The sequence below is a fragment of the Macrotis lagotis genome, chromosome 7 (assembly GCF_037893015.1).
Source record: "Macrotis lagotis isolate mMagLag1 chromosome 7, bilby.v1.9.chrom.fasta, whole genome shotgun sequence".
Taxonomy (NCBI): domain Eukaryota; kingdom Metazoa; phylum Chordata; class Mammalia; order Peramelemorphia; family Peramelidae; genus Macrotis; species Macrotis lagotis.
Genome location: NC_133664.1, coordinates 55545811 through 55567021, shown reverse-complemented (window position 1 = coordinate 55567021; position 21211 = coordinate 55545811). Strand labels below are relative to the sequence as shown.

At 37.3% G+C, this 21211-nt stretch overlaps 1 protein-coding gene across 1 annotated transcript in view; it reads left to right on the top strand.

Annotated features, from left to right (window-relative positions):
• The window catches only part of CUBN (cubilin), a 284271-nt gene that overhangs the window by 111091 nt on the left and 151969 nt on the right, over positions 1-21211 (top strand). The window contains exon 29 of the mRNA XM_074192929.1: positions 16003-16184. Coding sequence (XP_074049030.1) covers positions 16003-16184 — 182 coding nt within the window. The remainder of the gene's footprint in view (positions 1-16002; positions 16185-21211) is intronic.

Sequence of the window (21211 nt, the reverse complement as noted above, 5' to 3'; positions counted from 1 at the left end):
AGAAGTTAAGGCTAAGAACTACTCTAGAATCTCCTGTCAGGGATGTTACGTTAGAAATGCTACAGGTTGGACTAGCTGCCCTTTGAGGGTCCTTCCACCTGCCTGCAAAACCTGTTATGCTGAAACAGATTATTCTAGGTTAGTGGAAACAAAGATTCAACTGTGGAAAGAAAGATAGTTCCCAAAGTTCCCAAAGAGTCTAGTTGACTCATACAGGAGGCGGGGCAGCTAGGTAGTACAGTGGTTAGAGCACCGGCCCTGGAGTCAGGAGAACCTGAGTTCAAATCCAACCTCAGACACTTTGTAATGACCTAGCTGTGTGGCCTTGGGCAAGCCACTTAACCCCATTTGCCTTGCAAAATTTTTTTAAAAAGCACACTGATACTGGGTAAAATTAGTAGGGTGGGGAGAGTTCATGGACAAAACTGACCTGTTTGGATTCATGTGGTAGGCAAATCTTAGCAGATTTTTATGATGAAAAAGGGTAATTTAGAAAGATTCACATGAGAGCCAAATGCCAGTACTGGTGGAAAAAGAGACTAGTTGAGGAAAAAAAATCACTGAATGATAGAGGTGATCATAAAAGATAAAATATATAATTTTAATTGCATAAAATTTTAAAAAATACAGGAACAAAGGCAGACTAAAAAAAAGAAACAAGTTTTTTTTTAAATAATAAATTCCAATTGGAAGAGTTGATTTAATAATGTTGGAAGGAAAGGAAGAAGGGTCAAAGTGAGGCAAAGAGAGTGTTTAGTTGAATTATATTTTGGGCTTTCCTTCCAATGGGAGGAGGTAGGGGGGTGGAAATGGTATTATATTACATAGCAGAGGTTAACCTGGAATATTGGTCTAGGAGAGAAAGTCCCAATCAGGGGAATAGGTTTCCACTTCCTCCAGAGCATGGTCTTTAGTGTGGGAGACAAGAATAAAATAAATCAATATTATTGATCGGGAGAAAAAGAGTTCTTTTAGGTCAGTGGGACTGGAGAGGGCAAGATGAATATGAAAGACATTTTAGAAGAAAACATATCCAGAATTTGTGACAAATTGGCAATTGTGAGTATCAGGGGTGATTCAAATATAAATTCCGAAGTTTCTAATTATAATGACTGAGGAAAAAAAGTCACAGAGAAGGGATTCTTGGAAAAGGGAGCTAGTTTAAAGAGAAAGCTGATGTATTTCATTTTAGACATTGATTTTGAAGTGACAAAGAGACATTCAAATGAAGATTTCCTGAAGTCATTTGGAAATATGAACTTGGGGTGTGTATTTAAATTTGAGAGCTGAGGAGAGTGAATATTGAAGAAGAAATAACAGACATTTGGGAAAAAATGAACGTTAGGGAGTGAGAGGATGAAAAGAAGCCACCCAAAACTATAGTGAAGGAATAAGCAGAGAAATATGAGGGGAATCAGAAAACTATTGAGTCATTAAAAAAACAGGAGAAAACAATGGAAAACAGGAGAAAATAATTTCAAGGAGTGTTAGTAGAGATAAATGACTGAGAAAAAAAATCACTGGTTTTGGCAAAAGGTCATTGGTAATTTTTCAAGAGTAATTTCAGTAGAATCATGAAGATAGAAGTTAGATTGGTGAGATTTTTCAGAGAAGAATGAATGGACAGGAAATGAAGACAATGTATGCAGAAGAGTAATTTCCAGTCCCAGACCAGGAAAAAAAAAAAAAGAAAAACCACTGGTTTATAATATTTTTGCTTTTTCATAAAACTTTTAGTTCCAAAACTTATTTGCTTCTTCAAAAATACAGACTTAAAAAAAAGTTTTCTTCCATCTCCTTGTTTTGTTTACCTCTGCATTCCACTTTTCTCACCTTTGGTTGGTTCCACCTCCTTGTTCCTGACCCCAACCCCTCAGTTACTATGCTCCGTATTCTGACACCATGTCCTCCGATTAGTCAGGATTTATTCCCTTTTCTCCTTGAAAGAATAATATTGCCACCATCCACAAAATCTTCTGTGATGGTGTGGGACAGTTTTCTCACCTATGGTAAATCCCCAGTCATCCTGCCTGCTATAACTCCAACCAGGAAAGAAGAATGGGAGACATTTCTCATCGACTGTTTTATGTTGAACTGGATGAAAGAGGACTCATGGGCAAAATCCCCCCCCCCCCCACAAAGTTAGATAATGTTTATATAAGAGAGGAGAAAGGAGTTGGATGCTTAAAGAGAGATGAAAATGCAATCCATTCCATTTGCTGTTTGGTGCAAAACCCTTTGCTAGGTGCTAAAACTACAGACACAATTTTTAAGATATTGTTTGGAGTGTATTAGGAAAGATAGATAGATGAAGATATAAATGAGAAGCATAGAATCCCATGAAAAACTAAATATCCTGAGTCCATCATGCACTGGGAATGCCTACAATTTCTTCTTCTGATAGGAATGTGAAAAAAGAAAATGTAAAAGTGGGAAGATGCATTGTTGGGTGTGGGGACCAGGATGAAATGGGAGAGGGGAGGCGATCCTTGAGAGGCTACTCTTAAATTGTTTTCTATTGAATCTAGGATAGACAGAAAGTTCAACAGAACTAAAAGGGAGTTAATGAACTAGTTGAAGTGGAAAGGTTGAGTGACTGAAGGTCTCGTCAAAGGTAAGGAGAGCTGACATTCAGATTCAGCGACAGATCAGTGATGACATTGTGATAACGAAGACCAATGCCATCTTAAACATTTCTCTCTGTTTAATGAAGCCATGTAAGAACAAATCTAAAAGCTAAAGGAGGGGGGAAGTGGGAGGGATGGCAGTCTAAGTGACAACAGAATGGAGGGAGAATGTGGTAAATACCAAAATGATGTTGAAGTCATGGAAGGTGATGGGAGGTAAGGAGAAGACTCTAACTACACTTCTCTGCACTTAGACTGAGCCAGATACTGATAAAAATGAGACATTGTACAATTAGATTGACTAACTACTATGTTTATTTTTTCTTTATCATTGAAAAAGACATGATGTTGAAATGTGGAATTGTTTAATAAATGTTCATAGTTTTAAAATATTTTACAATATTTTAAAATTATTATTCTGCCGGTTCCTATCTCATGGATATATCTATCATAGATAAAGTACTTTGCAGCCTTCAAAAGGAAGGTGAATGTCTACTATTATTATTATTCAAATGTCAGTCATGCAGCATTTGAAAAAAATCCCAACACTGAAGATATTTTTTTCAATTATGAATGTGGGGTATCTCTGATAAATTGTGGTGAATAAGGATTCCAGGATTGTTTCAGAATTGTTTAAGAAGTTAATTTTGCTAGACAGGCCTGATTTCAGTTTGAGTAACTGTATGACCCCAATTAAATTCCTTTCACAGTTTTAGTTGAATTATATTTTGGGCTTTCCTTCCAATGGGAGGAGGTGGGAGGGGGGCTTGGAAATGGTATTATATTACGTAGAACTGTTACGCCACCTGTTAACATTCTGCCTCAAATAAGGCATTAGTGAAAATATTGCCTTTGTATAGGAGAAAATCTGGGAACTCCAGTATAAATATAAGCAGTTGGTGTGTGTCCTTAACAATTACCTGGTCAAGAAAAAAGAACATTTTTTAAGTTTAATCTGCAATATGAATATTTTATCATCTTAAGTCTAAACAATCAGTAAAATATTAAATCAAACCTTAACTTGTTGTATTTGTTGATTTCTGAAACATAAATGCTCCCATTAAAATTTTGGCTTTCAGGAACAGTTTTGGATGGCTTAAAACCCCTGAATATAAACCTCCCAGGTCATTATTATTCTCATACAGGTATGCAAGATTAAAAGAAAAAGTCCTATTCAATTTATGTAGAAAGTTAGAAAAAATACAGAATATTTTAAAATGATTTTTAAAAGAATGTACTCATGCATGAAAAAAATCTATTTATACTTGTGCTGTATGTATGTTCTGTATATAATATTTGAGTATTTGGATGTAGCTATTTGATACTTTTGAAACTAGATTGGGGCTCCTTTGACCTGTGATGTCCTCTATTCACCAGTTATTAGGGCTATTTGGTTGTTTGTGACTTCCAGTAGGTAAAAGTGAGTTTGAACTCATTTGACTGCTCATTAATCACAATATTGGTATCTTCATCCATTATCTAGACAGTTAATTATTCAGTTTATGAAACTTTTTCACAACTATTTTTCCAGAATACTTTATTGATATCAGCCTTTAAGTGAAGGATGCCACCAACTAAAAAAAATCACTGATTTAAGAAATGAAAGCATTATTGACTAAAAAGGTTTTTTGAAGAAACTATCCGAAGGTATGAAATGGCCTATTTATTTTTATATCAGAAAAATTCTTTTCACTAAGATGCTAGTACTTAGCATTTAGGAGGAGGTGTGCATAGCTTGCAAGGTATACCCAGGTCTAGGAGCTACAGTAATGATATCTTGAAGTTTCCTTGAGCTTAGAATGGACATCACAGATTGACTAAAGTTTCAGAGTCAGTTTAAAAAAAAAGGCCAAACTCTAATATTATTCACATCCTTGACTACAACAGTACATATTATTGTTAAATGTACGTATATTTACTTTTGATTTCACATTGGGGAGAAAAAAAAACCCTTCATTTTTTGGCATGTGGTTAGGACTCATTGCTGAACGAATGTGGGCCCCACAAAAAGCATGACGATTTTTTTTAAAGGTTACTCATCATCCCAAATCACTTGTGGTTACTCTTCACCAAAGTCTGGATTTGAGTTCCAAGAACACTCTTTGAAATAGTACATCACGAACAGAAATAACAAAACCTCCCCTTGCTCCCCCCACCTTCTTAAAACACATAGTGCTCCATTCGTGGCAACCCCTGCAATTTTGGCAAAAGGAAGGAATTCAGTCTGTACAGGTTTCTTGACCTTTCTATTTGTGTCCTGGTTACCTAGCAACTCTGTCTGTGATAGACATTTCATATGTTTTTTGGGGGAATTCCAGGCTTTTCTAGTACAATGTGAGATTAAAAAAAACAGTATTTTTTCTAATAGTTTCAAAATTTATAGCAAAAGTTTCCAAAAATTGTTCCATTGAGAATAGTGAACCAATCTCAAATTCGTTGTAGATCTTTCCAGTTCAAAGTGGTTTGCTTTTTGCCCACTCCATACATATTTTATTGATATATCCCAGATCCAAGCATTACAGTGGAAAAACTTTGAAAATTTGTTTTTACTTCTTTTCTAACTTTACTCATGACATAGGGGTATGTATGGATGTTTGCATGTGCATGTGTGTACATGTATGTATGTGAGATATTTTACAATCACATAATAAAAAAGATTCAATACCAAACACAAATAACAGTTATGAGTTGCAAGAACTGTGAAGCATCAATTAAGTTTCCTCTTTAGGCATTGATTCATGAATCAGTAATGAATCCAGCAAGCAAATGATTGCCTATGTAGCAGTGTTTCTAATTATGATTGTTGGTATCTATCTATCTATCTATCTTTCTATTTCTGTCTATGTATATAGACACAGACATATATACACATATGATCAGATACACATTCATATAATCTAATCACGTAGTTGTTTTCTTCCTTCTGATTATACTTTTTCTACTGGAAATTCAATCAGTTTCCAGACTAACTTGAATGAATTGACTACTTCTTATTCAAATCACTAATTTTTCAGTTAATTATGATGAAAATGTCCCAGATGTTATATAGAAGAGTAGATGATGGGTAATTAAATTAAATTAAATAATTAGTGCGCTGATCAAGTTAACATTTTGTTTAAGGAAGTAACTTATTTTTTCCGTGTTTTTTTAATCCTTCCTTTCTACAAATATCATAGAACATAGAATAGAAAGAGCTCAGTTCTTATCCTGGGTAATTTTGAGGTCATTTTATCATAGAATTCTAGATTTAGAATTGGAAGGGTCCTGAGGCATCATAGCTACTCTCTCCTATTATACAGGAAATTGCAGTTCATAAGGCTCAAGAAAATTGACCAGATAACTGGCAGCACTGACAGTGAAGCAATTTTTATATATCAAATCCAGCTTTCTTTTCATTAAACCACATTGCCTTCTATCAATTTGTGGAACTTATTAGGTAATAATTTGAGTTTACATTTATGTAGCTCTTTTAAGGTTTGCAAAGCATCCTGTGTATGTATGTAAATATACTTTGACCCTCGCAACTACCCTGTGAAATAGGTACTCTATGTATCCATATTACAAATGATGAAACTGAGAAGGAGAGTTTAAGTGAGCTGTCTGTCCAAGGTCATATGGCTAATGGGACAAACAACACGGGGGTGAGAAGAAGAGTAGACTGTGATGAGTTGGGATTGCAAGCTGGAGTCCTTTCCTCCAGCAGGTCCAACATGTCCCAGCAGCTTTCCAGTCTACCGTGAAGTGACTGGACCTGAATTATACAGGGCATAAATGACTACTGCTACAGTGGAAAGTGCAGTGAATTTGAATTCAGGGATTTTGTTATTGTTGAGTCATTCAAGTCTTGTCCATGAACTGTTTTGGGATTTTCTTGGCAAAGATGCTGGAGTTGTTTGCCATTTCCTTCTCCAGCTCATTTTATTGATGAGGAAACTGAGGCAAACAGGGTTAAGTGACTTGCCCCAGGGTCACGGAGCTGGTGAATGTCTGAAATTGGATTTGAACTTGAAAGGATGAATTTTCCTTATTTTAGGTCTGGTTTTCTACCCACTGCACCACTAACTCAACACAGAGGACACAGGTTCAGATCCCACTTCTGCCACTTCTTACCTGTGTGACCTTGGGCCCAGTTACCTGCTTAAAATCAAAGAGTTAGACAATGAAATCTTTTTCCAGTTTTCAGATCTGAATCTGTATTACTATGATTTCATGTTCTCATATCTGAAAGCACCAAATATATTCAAAACCTTGTTGCTAGGAGAGGAGGGGGCCCTAAGGCCCCCAAGGTTAAGGTCATTGTCACTCCCAGCTTGCAGTGTTGGATATTAAGCTGTATAAGCCTTCCTGGGGAGGAAGACTGAGGGTGTGGTGGAAGGAGACAGGAGGAATTGGGGAGAAGCAGGTAATTAAGTGTCCCCCTGGGGGTGACTCATCGGGCCCTTTCCCTGAAAATATTTTGCCAAAACTATGGAAAGGAAACAGCTTTAGAATGAGTAATCCTGAATGGGAGTGTGACCATACAACTGGAAGCCCTCTAAAAAGAAAGTTGTTCCTTTTTTCCTCCACAAAGTTTGCCAATAGGGGGATTTCATCAAGTATCTACGTGAGACTCATGATATATGCTTAGGAGAACCATAGTCATAGCTGCCTATTTCAGGGGAAATGAACCCAGTCAGTCTCTTTGGTCTCATAAAGTAACTTCTGCAGCCCCTGAGAGACTGCAAGATGGTTGGCTTGGGAAATTTTCGATGGTTATCAAAATGAATGAAATGCATTTTCCCCTACCCTTTGGCTACGGAAAGTGGAATTTGTAGGGTAAAGGGAAAGATGCAGTTACTCTTTAGGGAAAGACTAATATAGTGGCTACTCTTCTCATGACTAAAATGAATTCTTTAACATTTTACAGGGAGAAAATATCAAATTTTATTTTACTGCTAGAGTTGAATGATGTAAGACTTATTGAGAAGGATACTCACAGCATCATGCAAAGCAATACATGGATACAGTATTTCCTAATTTGGCACATTCTTTATGAAGTCCTTCTTCATCAATTTAAAAATTGCAGTCTAGATATAAACACAAGTTATCTGAGTGGATGTATTGAGTCAATGTTAGTCCAGTTTCTCATATCCTTTTCTTTCTCTGTTGCCCAAAACAGAGCTCTTCTTTCCAAATTCATTTCAATGTGAAATTACTGTCCATCTTTGTGGTTCTGAGTCAGATATGATTGTGTGTGTGTGTGGTGGACTAACCTAACCCCTGGTATATGAAGAAGAATGCACCCTTAATCATAGAGAATACAAAACTAAAACCAGTTCTTGCTTAACCTCTTCTTCTTCTTCTTTCTTCCTTTCATTCTTCAACAATTTATCTCCACAGTTACCCTGTTAGCTACCACATTTATCCAGTTACCATGTGAATCTGGACCCCTGGACAAATTTCTTCTTTCTCATCCTGCCAAAAGTTGACTAGTCCCGAACTCTAATTACTTGATTGTTAAGCTTTTTCCAGACCCAACATTTGTTTCAATGCCATATATAATGAGGTGTTCTTGTCATCTTGGTCCACTGATCCTTTCATCCATCCTTTACTGATCTATAATGGAAGTTTCTCTATAGCCAATAGCAAACTTAATGGAAATATAGTGTTACCAATAGACTTCCAAGTAAATACTTATGTTGCTCTTATTTTTTGACTTATTTATACTGGTGAATATGGTCGAACTAATTTCATCCTTTGTTGGAAGAATTATTGAATCACACTATCATTCCAATATGTATGTGTGTGTATGTGGGGCTTATTTGTAGGATAGGTAAATACTAGGTGCAGAGATTAGAAGACCTGAGTTCAAGTCCTACCTCTGACACACACTGATTGGGTGACAAGTCACCTTTCAGTGTTGTAGACAATTCTCTAAGACTCTAAGTTGCAGAAAAGGTGCTTCTCTTTGAAAATTTACTCACCTGGGGGGGGGCATCTAGGTGTTTCAGGCAGCAGATAGATCAGCCCTGAAGTCAAGAGGATCTGAGTTCAAATCCATTATCAGACACTTTAATCTCAAATATCTTTGGGGAGGAGAAAACTTACCCACTAAAGAGTTCCCTTTATCCATGAAACAACAATAGTAGATATATACACATATATGTAAATATATAGACATGCATGTATACATAAAATACACATAAATATATATTTATGTATGTTTATAATTTCTACACAGATACATACATGTGATATATACACAGATACACACACTCTATCACAGGAAGGCACAAAGGTTTCTATGTTATGTGTAATATATGCAGGTGCTTGAATATATATTTGCTGATTGATTGATAGATGACTCATAATGAGATCTCAGACATGACTGATCCCTTGGGGTGACTGAGATAGAAGAAGGAAAGTTGAAATTGAGGTTGATGAAGTAGGTGAGGGCATATCCGTGTTATATACTTAAGACCCGAAGTATTAGAACAGAGATTGTGGTAGAAAGATAGTGAGTCTAATACTCAAGGAGGGAGAGTGACTTAAATATACTATATTCTGATATTAATATATTATTACTACTACTATTATTATTATTAACAATTATATAAACTCACCTACTGCTCCTTAACTACATAACACTACATACTCTTCTGCAATAATTTTTGTTCAATAAAATCACTGAACTCTTGAGCTGAAGGAGCCTCAGAGATTGCCTGATCTAAGCTCCTGAGGCACTTACTTGAGAAAGCGATAGATTCTCAAGGTCAGTGAACATATGGTATGAATCCCTTAGAAGCTTCCCACAGACTGGAGCAACCCAGTCTCATTTAAAAAGCATATTTGAAAGGGCCACAGTAGTTGAAGCAGTATTCATTTTTAAATTAGTGGAAAAAATGATCAAATAGGATATTTTTAATAAAGTTTGCTTTATATGGAGTGTTTAGATTTTTCTTCATTTAAATATGTATGCGTGCATATATGCACATATGTTATGTAAATATATATATGTATATATGACATATCTTTCTGTCTAGCTATAGATAGATCTATTTCAGTTCAATTATTTTACATGTTTTTTGAAAGTTTTTAGCTTGTCAGGAATTTAGACCAGGGCTTGGCCAGGTAGGAACAGAATGGGATTCTCAGTGATACAAAAATGATCAGGTCCTTCTCCCCATTACTGGAGGGATCAGGATAGCAGAGAAACACAGGAGCCTCTCCTGTCTTCTTCCAGGATGTGTCTCCACACTCAATGATGTAAAGGCCATTGCTTTGGGGGTGGGGGTTTCATGTTTTATGCAGCATGGACTTTTCACTTTTGTGCCTATACTCCAGTTGATCTTTATTTTCAGCATCTTTTTTCTTTATTGAAGCCATTCCTTCAAAGAAGGCCTTGGAATGGGAGAGGAAAGTGAAAACATTTAATGAAATTTGGAGGAGGGACTTTGAAATTTCAGAGTTCATAGCTTGTTCTTTTTCCCCTCTTGCTATCTGATAAAGACAAAAATTTGTTAGCAAAGTGTTCTTATATAAAGTTTTGAGATTACCTACACAGACAGGCAGGGAGGACAATGGAGAATCAGCTTTTCCTAGACTCCAAGAAGAGTATATATGTGTATATAACTATGAAAAATTGAACAATATTGGTATTGCCTTATAAACAAGTTTCTATTCTACATATACTGAAGTTTCAAGAAAGGGTCTTAATGATTTACTTTTCAATTCGATTGATCAAATATTTATCAATTAATCAATAAGTATTTCAAAAAAATAAACAGTAATTTATTCAGCTAGACACTGTGCTTGGTACTAGAGATATAAAGACAAAAACCTAAATGAATCCTGCCTTATTGGGGTAGACAACATGTTTATAAATCAGCATATACAAAATATTTGCTAAACCAATTCAACAGCTGCCAGGTACATGACCACCATTTTAGGCACTAGAGGAAGAATGAGAACGAGTAAAACACTGAACTTTCACCCTCATGGAGGTTCTACTCTATGGAGTTATGCGACACACAAAGAGAATGCTTAACTCTTTATGTTAGGGTCCAGCACGAGGCAGGTGCTTGGATAAATATTTACTGATTGATTGACAGAGGACTCATAATGAGATCTCAGACGTGGCTGTTCCCTTGGGATGACTGAGATAGAAGAAGGAAAGTTGAGATTGAGGTCGATGAAGTAGGTGAGGGCATATCTGTGTTATGTACTTAAGACCCGAAGTATTAGGACAGAGACTGTGGTAGAAAGACAATGAGTCCAATACTCAAGGAGGGAGAATGACTTAAAGACTTGACAGCAAAGAGGATCTGGCCAGTATCATTTAAGACAGAAGGATTGTTCTTCAAAAGACATATTGCTGAATGAGAGAAACAAAGAGAGGATCAGGAAGTGTTCACAGGTGTAACTATTCTTTTCTCTGGCTAGATCCATCATGGAGCAACCCACTAGAGGGAGGTTGGCCAGAGCTCAGGGAGTCTTCAGCAAAGGGCCAGGTATCTGTGAATGAAAGAGAATGACAAGAGTGCACAAAGAAGAGTTCTAGGATGAAGGGGTATTTGTTTAAAAATCTTGGTATATATTTTTTATTTTTACATTCCTAAATCTCCATGTATTCCTCCTCTCTCCAAGTTCTGTCCCCTGTAACAAATAACTTGTTTTATTAGGAAAAAAAGAGGAAGTAAAAAATGGCAAAACTGATCAATATATCTGAAAAAAAATCTGAAAACATGCAATGTTCCACATTCATGGTACTTCTACTTATTCAAAGTAGTGAAAAGAGAGGAGTCTAACATTCCTAACTCTTATTGGATCCATGGTTGTGTTTTGTAGATCTTCAGCATCAATTTTTACTATTTTGTGGTATTTATTCTTTTTATTTACATTGTTCTAGCCATCATGCATACTGTACTGTCTACTCTGGTTACAAATACGTTGGAGGATTATTATTTACTTTTAAAAAACTCAGGGATTTCAAAGGGCACAATGTAAGGGAAGGACAAATATTAACAGGGACTGGAGAGAATAAGGCTGAGTTGACTGGGAATGGGACTAAGAGCAAAGAGTATTAGGGGAAAAGGACTTTCCCTTGGATGGACAGGAATTCCGATCACAAACATTAGGGTACCAGGAGTTGGTGATATGTTCACAGTAGGGTGGACTGAATTTTTGCCATATCTTACCCCCCCCAGCCTCATTAATGAGTTTGTCATCTTCTAGGATGCTTTGATGTCTCAGTGCAATGTTGGTATGGGCGCTCATTCTTTATACAACAGAATTTTAGACAACAGGGAGCTAGGTCATAGGGGAGCTCAAGTCATGTATCTGAGACAGTAAATAGCTAATAATTGAGTTCCCAAGGCTCAGAATAAACCTCACCTATCTGGTTGTTCTCACTCCAGAATAGGTAGTGTTGAGACTCCTCCTGATCCCTACATGGCACAATGTTTGTTGTCCATGAGACTATGTCATAAAAGGATGGAATAAATTGAGATATTTAATTAACCAAGAGAAGAAAAAATTTATGAGGAACCAGATCAGTATCTTCAAGAAGGACTTTCATAAGAAAAAGGGATTAGACTTTCTTTATGTGGCCTCAGAGGATGGAAGTAGGATTAATATGTGGAAACTACAAAGATTTGTGGAAAACCCAGTAATAATTAGAGGCAGGGATATGGGGGGGGTATCAGCTCCCAAGATCCATCATTAAATTTTCAGTGAAAGATTTTATACTTAAAAAATTGGCAATCCCTAGAAACCAAGGCATAATTCATTGTTTTGTTGACTTTCTAGACTTAAGAAAGTTTTAATAATGTAGATTAAACTTAAAAGTATATGCATAGTTTTTTTCTTTATTTTGGGGGAGTTTGTTTTGAGAGTGTGGTTCTTAAATATTTACAAGGGCATTCATCCCTACATTACTCAATAGTGTTGGAGTTCAATAGGAATATAGTAGAAGGCTCAGGAACTGAAACCAGCACCAAACTAGAGGCCTGGTGAATTTCAGATAATAATACTAATACTAATACTAATAATAATAATGATGATGATATTAATACAAACTGTCACTAATATAGTTTTCAAAATTTGCTAAGTGTTTTAGATTCACTATGTCTTTGAATTTAACAACATCCTTGGTTAGAGGTGTCCCAAAATGGAAGAGCTGCCTTGGCTAGTAATGTGTTCCCTATCACTGAAGGCTTTTAGAAGGAGTGTGCCCTTGCTGGGAATATTATAAAGAACTTTTCTGTTCAGGTATACATTGAAGCAGTTGACTTCTGAGGGTCTTTCTAATTCAGTGTAAGAATTCATAATAATTTTTAATGCAATAAAAACTCAGGGAAATCGATTCTCACAAACTGAGAAAAACCAAATAAATTCCATGACTCACAGCTAGTCTATGTAAATAGAATTTTGTAGTGTTTTTCATAGAAATGGAGTAATTGAGCCTTATTACCAAGCTATTAGACCACCTATTAGACTTCCACTGCAATAGTAATACATATTTCTCACAGAATTTAGAAATAACCATTTCCATGTTCAATCAGAAATCAGAAGGACAAAGATATAAAGATTTCACTCCATGAAAGGTATGAGCTTTGTATCTACATCCAATGCTAGTTTTAAGGCAATAAACAGGTCCTTAATTTTGTTTATTTTAAATTGCTTTGGAGCAGCTAGGTGGCACAGCAGATAGAGTATGGTCCCTAGAGTCAGGAAGACTCCCCTTTTTGAGTTCATATCTGACCTTAGAAATCTACTGGCTGTATGACCCTGGGCAAGTTAACCCTGTTTTCTCATCTATATAAATGAAATGAAGAAGGAAATGGCAAACCATTCTATTATCTTTGCCAAGGAAATCCCAAATAGGGTCATGAAGAGATAACATGACTCAAAAACAAATTGTTTTTGATACTAAGAGAAGCAATTGTTACTATCTTAAATGTCAGAAGAAGGAGGAAGGTAGGGAGAATGTAGGGTACAGTAGAAGGCTCTTGAACTTGAAGGCACAAGACCTGGCTTCTGGTGCTGGTGCCATGTGCCAACCCTGGAACCTTTGGGAAGTCACTAACCTCTTGGAGTGTTGTGCGTGAGATACTGCTCAAAGGCATATTTCTACACCAAGGAAAATACAAAAAACTACTTATCTTAGGGCCAAAAGAAAAAAAAAGCACACTGAGTTTCCAGAGTTCTGGTTGAACAAATTAAAATATTTCACTTTAGTCAAAAAAGAGACCACTGAAAGCCAAGAATCTGATATTATTGCTTTGGTTTGCCTCAATTAGCCTATGGGCCTGGAGACCCTGTTGTTCATTTATGAAGAGACTGGAATCAGAGAGGGGATACAATGGACCAGGGGAACATTCATGAAATTCTTAGCTCTACTGACAGTAATTTCATAACATCTCTGACGAACTGAAATGGAAGGGGAGGCAAAGCACATTGTAAACTTTAAAACTTCTCTTCTGCCTCCCCCTCCCTCTCCTCCTCTTCTTCCTTTTTACTCCTTTTTTTTGCTCCTCCATCCTCCTCCTCCTTCTTTTTCTTCTTCTGCTGCTTTTTCATCCTTCTTCTTTCTCCTTCTTTCTCCTCCTCCTCCTCCTCCTTCTTTTCTTCCTTGTCTTCTTAATCTTCTTTCTTCTTTTTTGCCTTCTTCCTTCCCCTTCTTTCTTCCTTCTTCTCCTTCCTTCCTTCTCCTCCTCCTTCATTTCTTCCTACCTACCAAACATGCAATTTTTATTGCAAATAGTACCATAGATGCAATTTATGTAGACCTTGGCTCATTAGTGTCTTCGGAAGACTGTTTCCTAATATTTTCCTGATCCTTCTCTTTTTTTCAAAAAAATATTCAACTCATGCCACAAATAATTTTGGCACATCTAATTATACCAATCTTTTTATGCTGCTATCATCTTTTTTATAATTTAGCACTTATTGAAATCCAGAAGTGTAGTAGACAATTTACAGAGACCTTTGGGTTAAAGAGGAGAAAAACCTATGAAGTTTGGTCCTAAAGCTATTTTCAGGTTAGGTATGTTTAAATGAATATAACTTCATTCTTGAAATCTTCATTGGGTACCTTTTTTAATCTAAGGAAGATTATAAGAGAAAACTCAAGGTAAGGATTCTACATGCACATATCAAATGGAAGTTATGAAAGTCAATATCTGGAAATATTTTTTCAAATTTGATAATTATCTTTTTAATATATGACTATCATATATTAAAAAAGATAATTACTGAATCAGAAAAAATTAATATGAAATTTGCTAACTTTTTATCTTGTTGTTTAGTCATGTCTGATTTCTCATAATCCCATTTGAATTTTCTTGGCAAATATAATGGAATGGTTTGGCATTTCCTTCAGATTGTTTTTCAGATGAAGAAACAGAGTAAATAGGGTTAAGAAGTTGCTCAGGGTCATACAGCTAGCAGAAGTGTTCATTTGGATTTGAACCCACACTTTCCTGACTTTGGACCTGGCACTCTTTCCAGTGTGCCACCTAGCTGCCCCAGCTTTTATCCTGTATATAATTTTTGCTTTCCCCAGGAGATATAGCTTCCTTATCAGAAATGCTTGCTTTATTCATCGGATTTCTATCCTCAGCAGCTGGCACAGTGCCTCATACAGAAGAGGCGCTTGATACTTATTGATTGATTTTTATAGGCTAGGAGAAGCAGTGATCAATGATAGACCATAAACTTTATGAGGATAAGACCTTTGTTGATCTAAATTTTCCTTTTCCCAGCACAAGTATCATACTGTTTTTGACTTGGTGGGGCCTTAATTAAATGCTTATTTCATAGATGTTGTATGAAGCTGGACACATAAGTGACATTCAGTAAATATTTAGTTAAATTAAAATTTCACATTTCGAGATAGAAGGGACTCCATTTATTCCAATCCCTCTATTTTGTGGATGAGGAAACTGAGGTTTTAAGTGACTTGATTAAGGTGGCACTGAGAACCTGAGGATGAATTTGAACCAAGGCCTTTCTGATTCCAAGCATAGTGTTCTATCCACTGTGCCACACACTTTTTAACTTACTATTTGTCAGAAAGTCTGGAGAACATGAAATGAAAAATCCTGAATAATTTTTTTTTAATTGCATCCTGCAAAGAAAATAAGGGTCATTCTGTAAGTTGAATGCATTTAGTGCCAAAGAAACATCACAATTAATTAAGTGAATGACCTCTCAGTATTTTTAAAAATCACTGGGTTAGAATTAGAGGGATTTTTTTTGTTATAAGTTTCTAATTTTCCACCAAGTTAAGCATCAAAAGCCATAACTGTTATCCATCATTTTATTGATTGGTTTTGAATATTTTCTAGACACTCATGGTCACATGTACCTGACTAGGCCATGTTCTTTTTAACAGGTTGTGGTGGGGAGCTTTCTGGGCCATCTGGCTCCTTCACTAGCCCAGGGTACCCAGATAACTATCCCCCCAGCAAGGAGTGTATCTGGTACATCCGCACCACTCCAGGGAGCAGTATTCAACTCACTATTAAAGACTTCGATGTGGAGTATCACTCAACCTGCAGATTCGATGTCCTGGAGGTAGGAATTGTGTTTTTCAGAACTCTCCTGCCTTGTCAAGGGTCTTCCAAGTCAACAGGTAAATTTATTAAGCATCCATTAAATGTCACACCCTGGAGAAAAAGACAGAAGCAGCCCCGGCTCTCAAGAAGGCCATGGTCTAATGGGGAGACAACTCTGAACAAATAAATTGGAGAAAATGTCAGTAGTAGAATTACAAGGGGCTAGGAAGGACTTTTGGTAGAAGGTGGGTTTTAGCTGAGATATAAAAGAATCCAAAAGGTGGAGATGAGGAAGCATTCTGTGCAGCCAGGGAAACATACCCAGACAGGGAATGGGGTATCTTGTGAGGTGAGCAGTGAAGGGGCTATCATCACTGGACTGTGCATGAAGGGGAGGATGGCACCAGGCAAGGAAAAGTTTTAACAACCCAACAGCAGATTTTCTCTTTGATCCTGGATGGGACAAGGAACCCACCAGTCAGGGGTTGTTGGACAACAAGCCAGACAGTCTGCCTGTACTGAGTTAGTTGTTAGTTCTATCTCCTACCCTGTCCCCAGCATCTAGATTTATTTTGTATTTATGCTTCTTTTATTTGTCTGGTACATCCCCCAAGTCAAATACTTTACTCTCCAGTGCTGATTGATTGACTGCTCATGAAAAGTAGCTTCTGATTCCATCTATTCAGTCATTATGACTGATAATAGGCTTGTGAAGCTACACATACACACAGTCATTACGCATGTAAACAGTTTTCTTAGATTCTGAATTTTAAAATTATTTTAAAATTATTAGTTTCCCAAATAGACATGAGACATTTCATTAATAGAAGAAGAAAGGGATGTATGTCAGAACAAACATGCTATCTTTTAGGGGGAGTCTCTTGATTTACAGTGGCAACTAGATCTGTGTGACCAGGACTGGGTGACACTAACCTCCATCTGCCTTGGGTGCCACTTTAAGGTTTGACTTTATTATCTCATTTCATCCTCAACATTCCCTGAGGAAGGTACTATTATTTTTCCATCCTACATATGAGGAAGCTGAAGCACAGAGATGATGAGTGAGTTGATCAGCCACATAGCTGGTATCTCTGACTGTGTTCAAACTCAGGTCTTCTGATTCCAAGTCCAGGACTCTATCTTCTATTCCTCCAGAAGCCCCTAGAAAGTAAAGCTAAACCATCCCCCTATGGGACAGGAAAGAGTCACTCAGACTTAGGGTTGGAAACCAGTTCAGAGTTATAACACTAAAAATTAGGCTAGATCCTAGCCAAAGCTATTAATGGTCCCAGGTTAGAAATCACATTCCAGAGTGTTTTTAAGGACATGATTGGTGCCAAATCATTAAGTGGGAACAAACAGTTTTTGAAGAGAAAACAAGGTACTATTGCTGTCGTCTTGGCTGTGGTCTCACAATACATTGCAGGGTTGGCATCAATTTGGGCACCCTACAGCTGCAAACTCCTGCCAGGGCCCAGAAGTGCTAGGACAGAAGATCATAGAGGGAGAACAAGCAGGGACCTCAGAGTTCGACTAGTTTCAGCCTCTCTCATTTTACCAGGACCAAGGGGAAGATGCTTCATGTTTGAGGAGGATATGAACCTACATCTAGGACTCTTTCCACCCTACTATGTTGCCTCCCTGGGTCTTCCTCCAGGATTTTTTTTTTGGTTTTTGCCACGCAGTGGGGTTAAGTGACTTGACCAAGGTCACACTTCGAGGTGATTATTCAGTGTCTGAATCGAATTTGAACTCAGGTCCTCCTGACTCCAGGGCTGGTGTTCTATCCACTGCACCACCTAGCTGCCCCATTCCTCCACATTTTTAACCTTCTCCCTTTGAGAGGTCCTCAGGTACATCACTGAGCCCTGGGATTGTTAGCCTGGTTCATGCTCTGTACACCCATGCTCATCACATAGAATACTCAGGCTTGAGTTAGTCCCTAAAAACTAATACATAGGGACGACTAGGTGGCACAGTGGATAGAGTACCGTCCCTGGAGTCAGGAGTACCTGAGTTCAAATTCGGATTCAGACACTTAATAATTACCTAGCTGTGTGGCCTTGGGCAAATCACTTAACCCCATTGCTTTGCAAAAACTAAAACAAAAACCAAAAAAACAAACTAATACATGCCTAAGTTTAATGATCATTTGGAAAAGGACACTGACTCTTCCCTTAAAAAATAGAAATGCATTTGTATGGATAGATTTTGTTTTATATCATCTACAGCTCCCACTTTCCCTCTCCCCCTTTCAAACAACCATCCCTTATAAAAAAAGAATTTTAAAAGGGAGAAGAAAATAAAGTTGAAAAATATATTAAAAATTTGGAGATTTATAAGCTGTGTTTCATGCTATAAAGAGACAGCCAAAGTATTCTCTCATATTTCTTCTTTAGGACCAAGTTTAGTCATTAAAATTTCTAAACATTCAGTTACAATTGTTTTTGTTATGTTTTCTATTTAAATTGTTATGGACATTTTCCTTGTCATTTGAAATGTGTCTATTTTCAAATCTTTGCTTCTCCAAAAAATGATGCTATTAATATAATGGTTCATATACAGTCTTTATTTTTATTTCCTTTAACCTCCTTGGAGTTTCTAACAGTGGAGTTTCTAGCTCAGAAGTTTATCAACATTTTAATCACTTATGAGGCATAAACACAAGTTTCTTTCCAGAAGGGTTGGACCAATGTACAATTCCACCAAGAATGCAAAAGCACATTCATATTTCCCTAATCTTTCCAACACTAACTATTCTTGTCATCTTTACCAATTTTTTTGTGTGAAATGTTAGATTTTTTTTTACTACTCATTATGGATTAGGGACAGTCAGGGAATGAAATATTCTAACAAACTATTTATACTTTGAGATGAGATCCCAGTATGGGGCCTTCACACAAGGCTGCAGGCTAATGTGTGCATCCTTTTGGGTAGTGTGAGGCTGGTGGGTGAAGGATGCTTTCTCTCTTGTCAATTCAAAAAGATTTTGCCTTGCTGCTTTTCTTTCTTTTTTTTAATTCTCTGGATTCAGAAGTAATTGCTCTATAGCTGTTGTATAATTCCTCCTTGGAGGGATTCCTGAGAATGAGAAATAGGAAAGTACCTATTTAGTCTGTTATCTGGTTCCATGTATTTTGTAATGAAAATGACATATGTGTCTTCCATAGAGAAGACTATCTCTGCACAGGTCACCTTCTGATCACAAACATAATAAAAACCTGTTTTCTTGCTTCAAAAAGATAAACACCAGTACTTTGAACATTATTTTCTTGGCTCTTTCGAGCAGAAGAGAGACCTTGGGTTTTCTTTATTCTGACAGACTTCTTTACAAATGGTCCTTGCAGAGACTAAAAGGTGCCCAGCCTCAGAGCCCAAGCCATTGTCTTGGTTTATGGCACCTAGGGGTGGATTTCCTTCCCTTCCCTGGGACAGTGCTACCCACTTTTCACACAGCTTTCACAAAAACAAGCCAGAGAGTTTCCATGGCAAAAACAATAAAGTGTTACTTTTGGCCTCCACGATAGTTAACATATGACCCTCAAAAATGGGGAAAAGATGGAAAGAATTTCAGGGTGTGGCCCATGGGGCACTCTGGCATATGACTAAACAGTCCACAGAGAAACAAAAGCAGCCTGCTGGGAACACAAGATTTCAGAGATAAAAATGTGTTTGGATTGAAGGCTCGGGATGCAGCCCATCTCAAAGCCTGTGGTTTTAGTCTGTTTTGACCATTTGCTTCTGCTCTGTTAGCTCCATTTACTGTTAGAATCAAGTCAGCATTCCCATGTTATGAGCAGCCAAGTGGCTGTTGTCGAATTGAAGCAACTGACCATTTCCATGACTCTGATTCTGGAGCTTCAAATTGGCCGTGGATGAAAGCTGAGCATGAAGATAGCTGTTAAAATGGAATATTGGTTGGCTTTAATAGTTTTACTCCATTCACTGTGCTCAGTAGCCAGTGAAAGGAAACGGGGGACAAACCAAAAGCTGAAGTGTGGGAAATAAAATTAAAAACACCCTTACGTTTCTGGTCCTGACATCAATCTAAAAGAAGCAATTAGAATTCCCAGTTGAAGCTGGTAAACCCACCCTGTGCTTCAGGGCTGGGACAACAAACCAAAGGCATGGTGCATATGCAGAGGGCGTCATCTTGCTCAGCTGAACAAGGTTCCCTATGGAAGGGTCTGTTCTTGGGGCGACCACACAGTGTTATTGGTTGGAAAAACCTGGGAGAGACTGATGTAGCCCCAGAATTCTCCTGGGACTGTTCCCCAAATTCTGATTGGCTGCATAACCAGAACTGGGAGTATCTTCCAAAGGGCTGAATCAGCTCAAGTCTCCTCTCCACAGTCATTCTGTACTGGCTGAGGTCTGTTCACCACAAGATTACAAAGGAGCTACTTTTCAGTTGCCTATATCCTGGCCTCATGTTTTCACTTCATTCTCTTTGTCTCACTGTTCTTAGGGGATCTTATTGACTTCTTCACTTGCAGCATCCAGCAAAAAGCAAAGCTGTATGTGGAAAAGTCTTGGTATTTTCCCCCCTCTGAGGCCATGGCATCCTGTGAATGGATCTCAAGACCTCGCTTCTATATTTGTCTTTTTTTTCCATTTTAAGTGAAGAGATTGGAGCCTCCAATCTTGTGAGTTTTGAAAGGTCAAAAGTATCCTTGCTCCAACATCCCAGAGTGTTACGGTCTGGGTTTGTAGCCAGTCTAGCTTCAACACGTCTAAGAACAAAGAGTGATCTTAATGGTAGCTCCAATAAAGACTCATTCATCTGAGTCAGATATATCTGGACATGAAATTGGTGAGGCCAATGTTATGTAGGAACTGAACCAGAGGATATCTTTGGGTTGTTGGTGGGAAAATATTTAAATTTTTGTTATTACTATAACTTCAATAAATAAAATATCCCTCTGTAAATGTTAAATGATATTAAGTGTTTAAATGGAACTGGGGTGCTAGTCACTGAAGCCTAATGATGAAGCAAACATAGCCTGTAGGGACTCAAGCCTATAGAAGTAGGAAAAAATTTCCTCA